Source organism: Emydura macquarii, unplaced genomic scaffold (assembly GCF_026122565.2).
Source record: "Emydura macquarii macquarii isolate MOO-44397 ecotype Brisbane River unplaced genomic scaffold, CSIRO-AGI_Emac_v2 contig_2948, whole genome shotgun sequence".
NCBI classification, from domain to species: Eukaryota; Metazoa; Chordata; order Testudines; family Chelidae; genus Emydura; species Emydura macquarii.
Genome location: NW_027133085.1, coordinates 1,547,732 through 1,563,383, shown reverse-complemented (window position 1 = coordinate 1,563,383; position 15,652 = coordinate 1,547,732). Strand labels below are relative to the sequence as shown.

General features: G+C 40.1%; 1 protein-coding gene across 1 annotated transcript in view; it reads right to left on the bottom strand.

The window, feature by feature from the left end:
* Positions 1–15,652, bottom strand: part of TMEFF1 (transmembrane protein with EGF like and two follistatin like domains 1) — a 203,637-nt gene that overhangs the window by 69,328 nt on the left and 118,657 nt on the right. The window contains exons 2-3 of the mRNA XM_067569816.1: positions 5,582–5,691; positions 1,213–1,342 (exon numbers count right to left, since the gene is read on the bottom strand). Of these exons, the coding sequence (XP_067425917.1) occupies positions 1,213–1,342; positions 5,582–5,691 (240 nt within the window). The remainder of the gene's footprint in view (positions 1–1,212; positions 1,343–5,581; positions 5,692–15,652) is intronic.

Below are 15,652 nucleotides of genomic sequence, written 5' to 3'. Positions count from 1 at the left end.
GGATGTCTGAAAACCTCTCGTGGACCAGATATAAGCCAGTTGTATCTCTCAAGATTGGATTTTGGTATTTTCTGAGATAGCCAGTTCTGAGGATGCCAGCCACCTGTCTGTATCCTAGTGAACTGGCTTCAAAGATTGACTTCTGTGCATAGGTTCAGGAGACCTCTAGCAATGAAGGTTTCTTGTGTCCAAGACCTTAGATTGGCTAGAATTCTTCCATATTTTTTTCTTTGATTTTGAACCACTATAACATCATTATACTGGAAAATAAAGCTATCAGTTTGATCTAGAAAAGCCATGAAAATAGAGGATGGGTGGGTCTTGGAAACAGAAAACATGAGATATCCATGAGTCTATGGTAAATAGATTTCCCTGTCCCCTAAAATGGCCTAATCCAAAACCACCACCACCTCACGCTCATGGAGGCACAGAACTGGAACCTGAACTCAGAAGCTGTTTGCTCCCAAGGAGATTTCAGCCTCTAACAGGAGAGTCCAAAGCTACTGAACCATTTCACAGTGATTTCCAGAAAGGAATAAAGAGAAAGAGAAAACAACAAGACACTCTCAAATCCTGCATTGGTAAAGGGTTAGAGAAGAGTCATCACTACCCTAGATAGTAAATCTACACAGTTGGGGCAGTCCCATGAATAGATAACAAGAACAACAACAAAGATTTTAGTTCCTTTTCAATTGCGAGAAGGTTGTATTAGCCACTGCCTTGCCATGGCACATGTGGTGGTTTATAAATATAGTATGTTGCAAGATCCTGCCTAGGAACATGCTACAGAGCTCCATTACACCCAGTGGGGCTCTATGCAGCTATGGGGATGTGCTGGGTGGATCCCTTTGCTGAACATACTCTGAATTCTGTACACCCAAGACATGAGTCATAAAGATATGACTAACATGGAACCTACTCAATTTTGCTTTAAGCATTTTAGGTGATAATTAAAGTTCTTTTTTTGCATTAAAAGCATTCACCAATTGTTTCCTAGGGTAGAACATTTTTCCTTTTACATATTTTTGATTGGCTAACATACAGAAGAAACCCTATATCTTATGGGGACAATGTTTCATAATTAAAGGTCATCTGTGATTTCTGCATTTTTTGAAAATTAATTGTACAAAGAGCATGAAAATAATGAAAAGCACTTTAATTAAAAAAGTCACAACCTTATTTATTAATGTTTCACAATCACTTATTACATACCAGAATAACAAGGTCCTCTTGCTACCACTGTTATCTCTTTCTGATGCTTGCAAGCAGCTCTCCTGAGGAAGCATTCATTTTGGTAAGTGTCTCCATTTGATCCACAAACAGGAATGTAATTTGTATGACACTGAAAAAGAAAGCACAAAATAAATTCAGTCATGCAATCCCACATGAATAATCTTTAACTATGCAATACATATGAACATATAGGAAAACAGTGATGCAGAGAGGGAAACTGTCAGATTGCTATTTAACAGTAAATCATCATTCTGTTTGGTTAAGAATGACTTAAAATATCCTTTCACAGACCATGGGAATGATAGTCCATCTCTGCAGAGGCTGCAGGGATTAATTTAGCAGGAAAGATTAAAAGAATTAAATATGTGTAGCTGGGCTGTATAATGACTAAGGGGAATACAATAATCATCTACAAGCATTTGAAGGGTAAGGACACCAAGGAGGGAGAAAAGTCCTTTTGAGGTAAAACAAGAATGTATAAATAGGAGTATGGAATGAAATTGAGCAAAGAAAAATTTAAAGTGAACATCAGGGAAGATCTTTAATACTGTGGAATTGTCTTTCAAGGAAGATAGCAAAAAACCCATCCCTTAAATATTCATACTCCTATTTATTATGTGAATCTATCTGATTTAATCAACATGTCATAATACTTTTGTACTGCTGTTATATATCAAAAGATACTGTGATAGATCCATTTAAAAGAAAGAAAGAAAGAAAGAAAGGACAATACATTAAATAAATCAGTGCACACCAGGAAAGGCTTTGGCATGGTATTTTAGTAATAGCTGCTCATCCTAACAAAGACAGAGTAAATGTCTTCTGTGTGCCCAGTGTACATAAAGATAATCTAGAAAACATACTGTAATCCCTCCATCCCCACCCTCCAAATATTCAGGGAAAGTAGTACCAGGCTACTCCTGACCAAAATGAAAACACTCCCAATGACTTCTTATGGCCTAATCCAACACTCGTCGTACATCACTCTCAAATCCATAATATCACAAGGAAAAACAAGGTCTATGGGCTGGTCTACTCACATACATTGCATCTATTTAACTACAGGCATGATGCTAAATTGATTTAGTCAAACTGGTGCAAGAGTATCTGCACACAAAGTTGCCCTGGTTTAGCTACACTGGTGTGAATTTTATGTTTAGAAAAGTCCCCAAAATGCAGTCAGTTACTTCTCTGAAGTCTGGGTCAACTTCTCTGAGACTGCAATTTGTTTATTTTTCAAATGTGTATAACCTGTTTATCAAAATCACTTTTGGCATATAAGCAATTGAAATGTTTCATTTTTAAAGTTGATTTTAAAGAAAATTATTCTTCCTTCCTGCCACACTAAAAGTGACCAAGAATGTAATAAACTCCACACACAGAAGCAACTCAAACTGCCTGCTCTGAAAAGTGCTCATAGCATCTCTGTGATACTTTCAATTTATTACATGCAGACATTCTACATTGGCCTGGAAATCTGTCAGGGCTCATGCTTATCAGGGCCAGCGCTAGTCATTGATTGAATGGGAGAAGTTGTTTTGGAGGATTATATTTTCCAAAGCTTAGGTGCATTCCCCACGTTCAATCTAGATGTTGCTGTGTGCTATTTAAAAGCAGCCATTTTCCACTGCATTTCAGTGATATGTGGAAGTCTGTTTTATAGCTTGTTCGTGTTTTTAATGCTTTGGGAACTCTGGATGAAAGATCTTTGAATGAAATAAATGTCAATCATTTTTTATTTTATTGAAATCCTGCAAAATAGCCTGTAAATTGCTCTGCAAGGATCAGACACTGAAACATCTCTATCAAAAATGTAGTGAACACATCCCCCCACTAGTGAGCACAAAAACAAAACTATCCTTTTAAGGTTTACAGCTGCTGAATGTCAAGACATCATTAAAATGTGCAAGGTCACTTCAGGAAGAGCACTGGAGAATCCCCTAGCTACCTGCATGCAACCTCATTTGTAAATGTAATTCTGAAGTCTTAAACTTCAAAATATAACCTAAACTCAACAGATGTGGTAGCAGAAAGAAAGAGCTGTTCATAGACGGACCGAATCCCATAACGCTCTTCCTTCAGTGATGTTATGTTTGTTGACATCCTTATATAATGACAGCAAGTCATTTCCAAAGGGGCTTCTAAGAGGAAAAATTCTGATCCATTAGTACTTAAACTTCTAAACGTTTAAAAACCTAAGAAGAGATGAGACAAGGCTGGGATGTTGATCACTGGTTATTTCATTCAAAAGCTATAGTTTCAGGGACAGAATCTCTCACGTGGAGGAGCTCAGCTCAGCAAGGAAAATGGGGGGCAACTGGAACTCGTTACAGCTCCCTGAAGATGAGGGCAGATCTGTATCAGCCATTACTTAAAGAAGCTTAGTGGCTGCTCTGTTTAACAGTACCCTGTTAGTCATCCAGGAGAGCTCTGATAGTGGGATAAAGTGAATCCACCTCATCAGCTTTACACCAGCTGAGAACTGTCCTCCAAAAGGGACTTTGTTTCAGCAAGCTAGTTACAGTCAGGATCCAGACCCTAGTTTCTTTAGTTCTGAAACTCCCAAGACAGAACTGATCTTTGAAAAACTGCAGCATCCCTAGAATATTGACTGAAATTTTTATTATCTATTTCTTTTGCCAGGCACGACTTTTCAATTTTACATGCAGAGCAGCTGAAGGGATACTGTCAAGCTAGTTCTGTGTGGTTGTTGTTTTAATAAGTCTTTTTATTTTGGGATATTTTGGAGGTGCCAGTTGCAGCTCTTTAATTAAGGTTGAGTTGAGTTTTGCACTTAAAACAAGTATTCAACCTCTTTGTTATGTATGAAAAATCTCTTAGCAATGGGTATTTTTGGTTGATTCCCTCATTCCATTTCCTTCTTTTGATGGAAACAGATTTTATTACTTGTAAATTCCAATGTGCTGAGAATAGCAACTTTTAAGTTAAGTTGAGGAGGTGGAAACGTGCAACAACAAAAATACAACATGTTCTAACACTCTAAGCATTGAAAAACAGAAATAAGATAAGACACAGTAACCAGTGATTGTGTTTTATTGATTCAAAAATCATGAATCAGGCCCCCCAAATATCATGAGATTTTCATTTGCTTTCTAGTTTTTGAGCCGTCAAAGGGCACTCAGGTCACATTTTAAAGTTTTTTTTCCCATAACCATTATGGCTAGAAGCATCCTGGAGATTCTCACATGACTCCAGGAGTGAGTGCTTTTGAGAAAAACACCAAAATATGAGACTTACGATAATATTGTGAGATTTGGCAACAATGGTGAGGCCCCTGATTTAGCATTTTGAAAATTATCTAGCACTCTGTTTCCAAGAATTTAGAAAGCAAGAGAAACCCGAGTATAAGCCTGATCTGATACATCATTTTAGATTCTGGTGCTGCAGAGGTGGGCAGCAGGATAAACTCCAAGTTTACTAAGAAACCAGATTTGAAAAAGGTAGTATTGAAGGACATATTTGATAATGGCAACCTGCGGCTTTACTTTATTCAGAACAATGGGACATGATGATGTTTTTGAAAGAGGGCAGTTCTTGGTAGAATTCTCTCAAATCAAACATTATCCTTTGCTAAAGGAGTAATTTTTAGTTATGGAGAATTACAGGGAAAAATGAAGAATAATACTTTAAAATTGTACCAATGTAGCCTGTGCTCAAGGTTTCAATGGTAAATATATGGTAAGTTTGACAAGTCTGTGTTATTCTGTTAGGATCATTAGGGCCAAAAAGGCATCTGATGCAGGGTGATGAATGTCTTAAATTAATTCAAAAATAGTTCCTTTCATTCCTAAAATAACTAATGGATTTACTTGTATAAACTCAGAAAATGCATTCTGTACTCAGAGTCAGTGCTGTAAATTTGGGGAATCTATACATATTTCCTCCCTCCCTGCCTTTATGAACATCTGGTGTATAACGCCTGCTCTCTTACCCACCCTTGGACCCATGATGCAGAGTGTCCTAATGAGGCTGTGCAGGGAGGGTGACCAGATGTCCCAATTTTATAGGAACAGTCCCGATATTCAGGGGCTTTTCTTATATAGGTGCCTATTACCTCCCACCCCCGTCCCAATTTTTCACACTTGCTATCTGGTCACCCTACGTGTAGGGGAGTTGGTTGGGAACATAGTTACCCTACCTGCACAGACATGTTAGGATGATTCACAACCTATACCAATAAATATATTTGGCATCAAGAGAACATGTTTGATTAGATTGCATAAATGTTTAGGTAGCTAAAACTTTAAAGTTAACAGACTTCTCAGTGTTCCTTATAAATACCCCAATATTTCAAATTGCAGCAGATACAAAAGTGCAAAATCCTTACCTGAAATTGACATGCACATTTCAAGCCATCTCCATCTTCTTTACACACTCCCCCATATTTACATGATGATTCATCACACACTCTTACATCAGACTCCCTTACATTTAATTCTGTAAAAAGAAAAAAAGAAAAAAGATAGATAATATAGTATGATTTATTTTTTGGTACAATAATGTCAGCTTCATCTTTAAACCAATAATTTTCCCCACAGATATTTTTTAAAAAGTAGATACTCTTGTTCCATATGCTGTGTGCCAATTGGCTATCAATCTGTTCCCCAGAGGTACAGTTGTTTCACTTGCACCATATGTACAGCTACATTCTGCTTCACCACACAAACAGCTCCAGAACAGGGTTACATATATACTGCCAAAACAATTATTGTCTTCCATATTCTCACTGGCAGTGCTCCCCCCAAGACACAACCAGTCCACACAAGAAATCCACTTCCTGGACACTACAATAAAAACAAAGGATGGTCATATTAATACCACCCTATACTGAAAACCAACTGACTGCAATACATATCTTCATGCCCCCAGCTTTTACCCTGGACACATTACACGATCCATTGTCTACAGCCAAGCCTTAAGATACAACCGGATTTGCTCTGATCCCTCAGACAGAGACAAACACCTACAGGATCTCTATAAAACATTCTTAAAACTACAATACCTACCTGGAGAAGTGAAGAAACAAATTGAGAGAGCCAGACGGGTACCCAGAAGTCACCTACTACAGGACAGACCCAACAAAGAAAACAACAGAACACCACTGGTCACCACCTACGGTCCCCAGCTAAAATCTCTCCAACACATCATTAAAGATCTACAACCTATCCTAGCAGATGATCCCTCTCTCGCTCAGGCAGTGGGCAGCAGACCCATCCTGGCTTACAGGCAGGCCCCCAAGCTGAAGCAAATATTCACCAGCAACCATACACCCTACAAAATATCCAATCCAGGAACCTATCCCTCCAACAAACCCCGTTGCCAACTCTGCCCACACATTGACTCTAGTGACAGCATCACTGGTCCTAACCACATCAGCCACACCATAAAGAGCTCATTCACATGCACATCCACTAATGTTATATATGCCATCATGTGCCAGCAATGCCCCTTTGCCATGTACATTGGCCAAACTGGACTATCACTACGCAAAAGGATAAATGGACACAAATCAGACATAAAAAAATAATAACATCCATAAACCAGTTGGAGAACACTTCAATCTCCCAGGACACTCTGTCGCTGACCTGAAAGTTGCTGTACTTCTCTAAAAAAAAATTCAAAAACAGACTTGAAAGAGAAACTGCTGAGTTAGAAATTATCTGCAAACCTGACATATTCAAACTGGGTTTAAACAGGGATTTGGAATGGCTCTCTCATTACAAGAAGTAATTTGCTCTGAAGACCCATTCTCACCACCTACTCAATGGTTGTCATTAAGCCTCAAGTACCCGGCTTCTATCCACCTACCCCATTGTTTTCTATGCCCTTGGATATGTAAATGTTGTCTTCTATATGTTCTCTATGTTTCCTATTTTGCTGTATCATTTCTATCAACTGCATCTGAGGAAGTGAGCTGAGGCTCACGAAAGCTTATGCCTATTAAAATTAAATTCGTTAAAGTGTTACAGAACTCACGTTGTTTTTGCTGTATAGAGACTAACATGGCTACCCCCCTGGAACTCATTTACAGCTATGTTTTTCAGATCTTTCTTTACCACTTTTGATAATAATTAGAAGAAAATTGCATTCAGGTGGCTAGGCAGAATAAAAGCAGACGTTAAAGGAAAGACGTGCTACTTACAATTCAGGAACTGTGAAATGTATGTGAAAATTAAAAATAAAACAATGATGAACGTCATTTACAAGCCAATGCTGGTGGCAGTCTTCCTGCTAAAATGTCAGTACTCAGGTACCAGAGAGACACAGACACTATATAAAACCATATGAGATGTAATTTGTGACATTGGCAGTGGAAAGCCAATAAAAATATAAAGGGAGAACATGCTTCCATCAGGCTTTGATACCAGTTTCACAATGAAAAACACACTGCCAGACTTTCCAAGGTAGGTGGTATGGAAGCGTAAATGCTGGAGTGATGTGACTCTAGGGAGGCAGTGTGAGCTAGTGGGCTGGGCACCAGGCTTGGAGTAAGGAGATCTACCCTCTACACCTGGCAAGAGCATTGACCGGTTGGGTGACCTTGGACAAGTCATTCTACATCTCCATCCCCCCAGTCTCCCCATCCATAACATGGGGATACTAATATGTGCCCTCTTTTGTAAAGGGCTTTGAGAGCTACAGATAAAAGAGCTATATAAGACTCTGATATTATTAACCTAATGATGATAATCTATCGCAGCACTAAAGTGATAGGGCAGTAGCTCAGAAGAATGGCCATCAGCAACCCCCAAATTAGGGAAACATAAAAGGTGACTAAAAAAATAAATATGGATTATAATCTATCATTCTTGAAGATATAAATGAAGATTTCAATGTGCTAGTTAATTATCCTGGTTGCTACATTAACTATGTGCATGCATAGTAACCCTCACCCAATGCAGCAGCACAGAATGCTTCCCTGAGGAGAGACACAGCCAAGCAGAGGGCAGATCAAACTGGGGAGGGAGCTTGGAAGCCACCCAAAGGGGCAGTCGGAGAAAGCCATTAGAGAAGATGGATGGAGATGCTGAGTTAGCAGATGAACTGGTACTGCAGTAGGCAATGAGGGGATAAAATAAAAGAACAGGAGAATAAAAGCAGGGGACTGGGAAATGAGAAGGAAGAAAGTAAGAAAAGAGAAAAGGTTTCAGGTCAGGAGAAGAAGAAAAAAATAGACCTAACACAGAGAGAGTATCCAGGGAAAAAACTGAAAGGAAATATAATTGGTCAAAAAGGAGCTTGATCAAAAAGCTGTGTTAGACGCAAACAGATTCTGGAAGCAATAAACAAGAAGTCCACCCACAAAGAACCTAAAATATATTAACAGAGTGTGACTGTGTGAACATCTATTGACAGAATACTGTTCAAAGGTGCCTAATGGAAGAGTGAGGACCACTAGGTGAAGAAATCCCACTTGTGGATCAACTCAGTGAAAAGAGGGACAGTCACAGGAACACTGAATCTAAGGAGTACTTCAAGCCGAAGAGAAGCAAAGAACAGGACAGCAAGAGTAGAACAGCCAAGGAGAGGAAAAGTTGCTTTTTCTCTGAAGTGACACAGTATGTTGCAATATACTCTATTGTTCAGGTTAATAACAATGCATTTGGTACTAACTGCACAGTGTGTACAAGCTCACAAAGGTTAATGAGTTGGTAACCTATAGTTTATTATTATAAGTAATATGTCTTTGGTAATGCTCTATATTATTTATGCTTCAGGTATGTTTTGGGGATTTCCCTTATAATTTTTTTTAAATTATCCCTTTTGTTTTGCTTTGCCTCTGCCCCCCCTCACACTTAGCCTAGCCTAGCCTCACCAGGTCACCACATGTATTCTCAAATGATAACATTAAGAATAACATTAATCAGATGTGATTGCTTCACTGTAGGATCTGAGTTAATGTGAGAGAACATTGCAGCTTTTCAGTTTAGCATGCGCTGAAGGAAATGGTCATTTCTTTCTCCTCATAAAGATCTATCCCATGAAAATGAACAAACTGTCAATATCAATTAAGCAAAAATGGTGATGTCATGCCCAACAGAAGAATGCACCTTTTAATGGTAATAAATTTCAGATATGATTTACAAAAGGAATAATCACATAGATAAATTACAGTGATAACAGCTTATTTTTAGAAATTAGAGAAACTAAATATATATGGGCCCCGATTCTGAGGTCCTCCATTCCTGCCCTGGGCTCCTTGTTAATCTGGGATCATTTAGGGTCCTACTTGGCCCATAGCATTAGCCAGAGAAGTCCCAAAGGTGCTCTAACTCATCTTTACTTCCTGTGGCCCCCAATGGTGCTCAGTCCCCCATGTGGGAACTCCTTTATGCATGGGTATTCCCCAGGGGCAGCCTTTAACAAATTCAACTACCATCTCTATGCTGACAACTATTTGATCTACTGCTCTATCACAGACCTGTTTCCTTCTGTCCAAACTAAAATCTTGACATGTCTCTTAGACTTCTCCTTGTGGATCTCTAGCTGTCAGTGCAAGCTAAATGTAGCTAAAACCAAGCTCTTAATCCTCTTCCACTCCAAGCCCCCTCTGCTTCCTTCTTTCTCCAATACCGTGGACAATACTGCAACCCTGTCCCGTAACCTGGGTGTCATCTTCAACTTGGACCTCTCTTACATCCAGGCTATGTTTAAATCCTGTAACTTCTTTCTGCATAACATATCTAAGACACAACCTTTCCCATCCATCCACACAAAACTCTCATGCAAGTTTTCATCATCCCACATCTTGATTACTGCAATATCCTTTTCTCTGGCCCGACAAATGCATCTTGCCCCACTCAGATTCATTCAAAATGCTGATGCAAAGGTCATTCTCCTAGCCCATCACTTTGACCGTATCACCCCTCTCTTTGCATCTCTCCACTGGCTCCCCCATCTGCCTGTATCCATCTGTTATCTTTTACCTAGATTGTCATCTGTTTGGAGAAAGGACCATCTTTTTGTTTTGTTTGTACAGTGCCTACCACAGTGGGGTCCTGGTCCATGCTTAGGGCTCCTAGGGTGCTGCAGTAATACAAATAATAAATAATTAGCACAGTGTAAAGGGGCTAGTGCAGAGAATATATCAGAAAATTTGCCTCCTATTCTGTAAAGTAACTTATTTCAAGGTTATTTTCCAGTGTGTAACTTTCTTCACCATAACGCAAACAGAACTGTAAGTTCGCTGTGCAGTGCAGGAATCCTGTAGCTCACACACTTTCATTTCTCCTAAAGCTGAGAATTCCACCCACCTGCAAGGCCAGCTGAGCCCTTGCTCACTGGGCCCATCTTGCTCCTCCCTACTCACCTCTTTGACTGATCCATGGGCTCTATTGCTTCCTCTCATAATATAAGGCATGGAATAGGGCTAATTGTGAGGAAAACTAAGCAAGCATCTCCCCATGGATTTTCCTCAATATTAATCTGTCAAACAGCCTGTCTTGCCCTGCAGAGCAGGCCAAGAGACGCACTCCCAAACTCCAGATTAGCAGTAAGCCTGGCCTGGGCCATCCATGTGGTAGCCTCTCACCTTTGCAGCCGCCATGTATTGTGGCAGCTGCAGCCCCAGACCTTGGCAGTACGGCTCTGATGCAGCCACACTGACAGAGCCTACCCTGACTGCTGGGGGATCTTGCTATGGAGAGAGCTCTCTGGAAAAGATCATACAACCTTTCGTGGATACAATGTGCAGAGGGAGGAATACCCCCACCCTGCTAACACCCAAACAAGAGGCCACCCATAGCTGATGCAGATCTGGGACGGAGAGTGGGGGATGAGCAAAGGAAAGGACAAAACTACCCCAGCAGCCTACTGGGGTATTGGGTGGAGAAGAATCGCTTCAGACTGAGCCCACTTCTACCAACCAGATTTACTGCAATACCATTTATGTAGCTCTGTATGAATGCCGCAGGAGAAGGGAAAAAGAAAAGAACAAAATTAAAACCACAAAAGTAAAACTAAAGGGGACCCAGTCCCAATGCCCACGTAAGTATCCCTTGAAGACAAGGGAAAGACAGAATGAAAAGTTAGACGCATGCTGCTTAATTTTAGGGAGCAAATTGTATTGGTTTATTTTGGTTTTAATTCTAAGTAATGGTTATAAAATGTACAAGTGGGAAGGACTATCATCAAGGAAGAAATTAACAGTTACTGCCCATTCATGGAAAAGGAAAAAATGGTCCTTTTCCAATGCTGTATTATGCACTTACGTACTGTGGTGATGGGCATTTTTCAAATGTGACACTTAGATTATCATTTTTGATGAGATGTTATCTAATCCCTGTATCTATTTGAAAATGCATTCAAGCAAATGTAAAAATCATATCCCTGCCATGTATACAATTACACCTGATGGAATCACAAGTACTATAAGAATGTGTGTTAGCCATAATGATTTTTGCATCTATAGTATTTTATTCAAAAAATGAAAATCAGTGTTAATGGTGTAATTTAAAGACTAGGAGAAAAGACCTCTGGCACATCTAAAATATGCTCAGCCTTGAAAAAAATCCCTGCAGATAAAGCAAGAGATAAAAAGGGTTTTCTGCAGTTATTTCCAGAAGAATGGAATCATTTACCATCATATACCAGAATGGATAAGAGTAAGAACATATAGCATGCAATTTAGGATGATTTCTTGTAGGTTTATTTTAATGATTACCACAACTCATTTTCAAGGCTTTTAGTAGGTGTAAATAACCACATATATATATCAGCATAATTGATTACTCAGGAAGGGTAAGTAGTAATTCATCAATTTCAGGAGAAAAATATAATTAATAGAGTTAAGTAAAGCTTCCAAATTTATGGATAAAATTTATGACCATGGACCAGAAATAAGGTATTAGAAATGATTTGTTTGTCTCTGTCCCTTTTAGCCAATGGGTTCTGCAGGGATCAACTTGCAGGGAAGCTGGCTGTAAAGCCCCAATCCAGGGTCATTGCCCCCCGCCCTTTTCCTCTCAGGAAAATTTATATGGTGGGAGTTTGTGTGAATAAGAAATGATTAAAAATTGAATAAAAACTTCCATATTTTGGCTCTACCCATGTAGCTGACTCTGCCAAATCAGCCAAAGATCCTAGAACTTCACATTCTGCTACAATTAGTAGTGTATACATTTAATGTATTAAAACATTTGCCTTTGTCTGGTATCCATTTTACTCAAGAAAAAAATCAAATACAAATAATCAGATATTGACATTTGTCCTGCTGACTATCAATATGCATTACAAATGTTAAAACTGTGGCCTTGGTGTAACTGAAACCTGGGTTTGATTTTAAACAAGCAAGAGCAGATGCAGAACCAGCAACTCTGTAGGCAGACAGATTCTCAAGTGAGGTGACACGTTTATTAGCAGTGTTGCCAACTCTCATGATTTCATTACCAGTGACATGATTTCAGCCCCTGCTGTGGCCAGTCTCCCAATGTACCAAGAAGCTCCAGCCCTCACTCAAATTTCAGCCCTGCCTGTCCCCAACCGGCTGTCTTCCTTACCATCCCACCTCAATCACAGCTGGGCGAGAGCAGCCAATCACAACTGTTGCAGGAGGCAGGCAGAGTTCTTCCTCCCCTTCCCCCCCAGGTGACAAGAAAAACCTACACCATTCTCACAGGAAGGGAAGGCGGCTTGGGAGGAGCAGAAAGAGCCCAGAAGCTCAGGGTGACTCTGCTCCTTCCTCCCCTCACCATCCCTGGAACACCAGGGATGTTAATACACTGGAACTGACCCACAGACACCCCTGGGAAGAGAGAGAAGACCCCACTGAAGCTGCCCCCCCCCCAGGCCAGAGAGAGGGGGGAAAAGAGCCCCTGGAGCTTCAGGAAGAGCAGAGGTGGGGCTGGAGCAGAGGTCAGGTGTGGCAGCGTGAAGGCAGAATTGATGTGGGGCTGGAGAGAGCTCAATTAGTAGCTGGGCTGGGGGACATTAACTAATTAGAATGTTGGTGTTTGGGGAACAGCTGGAAGCTCTGCGCCATCAGGCAGTGGTGAGAGCCCCTGCACTGGGTCCAGAATCATCTGACCCTGCACATTTGGGAGACTGGGCAACGCTGTAACTGTCACACACGCTCATATTGGAGTAGACAGCATGAGTTCAAAAATCAAAAGACAGACCAAAAACATACAGCATAACCTCATGAAATTGGGTGGTCTGACTCATGATTTTTGCACTTTTGAGGTTGGTAATACTGTATTAGGAAACAGTGGGGAGGATACAAAACCTTTCCATTAGGATTACAACACTGAACCATATATAATAAATAATATAATAACCAGTGTCTTAAAACTAACATGAGCCCAGGCAGGATCCTCACAGGTGACTTCCCTAAGTGCCACAGTATGGTGACAGCAACAGTCAGGCAAAGTTTGGGAGGCCCAGATATAGTACAGGCACAATGTAGCTTTTCTATATAGGTTTCCCTCACAGCCTCTCTCAGTGCCTTCTAGAGTCCAGGAGCAACTCCTAAAATGAATGTCAGTGACCTGCCTCATCCTTTCCCCATCAAGACTCCTCTAACAAAAGAGATGCAGGTCACACAAGGGAAGTTACCTAGTAGTCTCCAATCCCTGATGCACACAGGCAGCATCTAAAGGCTGGGCTGATGTGACCATCAGAAAACCTGGGTTAAGATAAATATTTATCAAAGTGAAGAAACTTCCTGATATATCACGACCAACAGAATGGTTGTTGAATGTTACATCTATCTGAAGTCAGAAGCAATACTGTGCATTTCTATCCAAAAATGTATGACTTTTTCAAGAAAACCATTCCCCTTCCATAAACATGTAGATCTTGGGACACCCAGTGACCAAATCTAAAGTCCCCCATTACTTTTTTTTGGGGAGGGTTTTTTTTTGGTTTTTTTTTGTCAATTTGCATTTGAATAATTACTTATATTTCTGTTAGAACTTCCATTAGAAACCCTATTGGTCACGGGTTTCTAACTTAGCCATTCAAAATTGCTCCCAACTGAAGCTTGGCATTCAAGGTCTCCGCTGAGAACGAATTTGTTTCCCTGATCTGACTTTTTCAGATTTTGCTTTTAGAACCAATTAACTGGAAAAGAGCATAAAAGTGCAAAGCCAGTAAAGGCTCTATAAACTACAGCCATGGTAAAGATGGTTGAGGTACCAATGGCAGTTTTCACAGGCATTCTGCCTTAGCTGTCCTGAGGCAAGCATTATACCTCCAGAGATGCTAGCTGGAATTGTATTGAAGAACTATTCTGATATCTGCTTTTTGATGTTTCCCCTAGTACCAGTCCCAAACCACAAGATGGGGCAAGAGAGAAAGAACTGTGGTGTAAAGTGTGTGGATGTGAAATTATGCAACCCTTGAATGAACCATCAACCATTCATGACATCATCAATGGACCAATAACACATCATTCTGAACCTTAAGGCCATTCTAAGATGGATATTTAAAATATAATTTCATAGGAAAAATATTGAAAAAATATTTTCTTTGTTTTGATGACCTTCTATGGAAAAATAGTTAATCAGGGAAGTACAAGAAACAATAGGAAAAAATATAACAAATATGTTCCACTGTTAATTTTTATTCTATAGGTGTTTATTTGTATTTCAATGTGTAATTTATAGGCAAGTACACGCCAAGGCTGCAGTTAGGTATATAAGTAATTATGGAAGTATGTACAGATAAAGCTATACAGGTAAATTATGGGCAGTTAGACAGATTTTTTCTTCCCTCCTTCATCTGCTTTAATCTGGATCTTCAACTACCCATTGCGTCTTAATATTTCCTCCCTTGCATCCCTCCACTGCCCACCCCTTCTTCACAACCCAGCTGTCATTTCTTCAGCAGCCCATTAATGGCACCTGAACTGTTTCTGTTCAAAAGGTGAAGTAAGAGTTGTGGGGGGCAAGAAGGGGGTCTATAAAGCAGCTCCATCCCTTTGAGGAGCTGCTGAAGAAGAAAAGACCAACCACCAGTGGATTCTGAAAAGCAGCTTCCTTTGTAGACAGTGTGAAACATCAGCAGCAACTGAGTCTAAGAACAGCTCTTTCCTGGTGCCGTTAAGCTTCTTTTAGGACAGAGAAATCATGTGTTAAAGAGCTCTCAATTTAGCTTCTGTAGTAGAAATTAAAAGTTGAAAATGGTCAGACAGGTAAAGTTTTCTTGGAAGAAACTGGAAGGAATGATTCTTGGCATGCTGAGAACATGAGGGAGCAAGCCTGGAAATAGGGATTTTTTCCCCTTTGCTATCTGCTTCTATGTTCTGGGCTCATCAGCACTTGCCTGACAGCACAGCCAGAGGTGACCATATAAAATCTCTTAGAAAAAAGCTGAATTAAGAGACAAACCGTTCCCAATTTAGCATTTTCAAAAATAGAAGTTAAACACTGAAAGTGGACCTGCGCAGTGATCAGCAAGG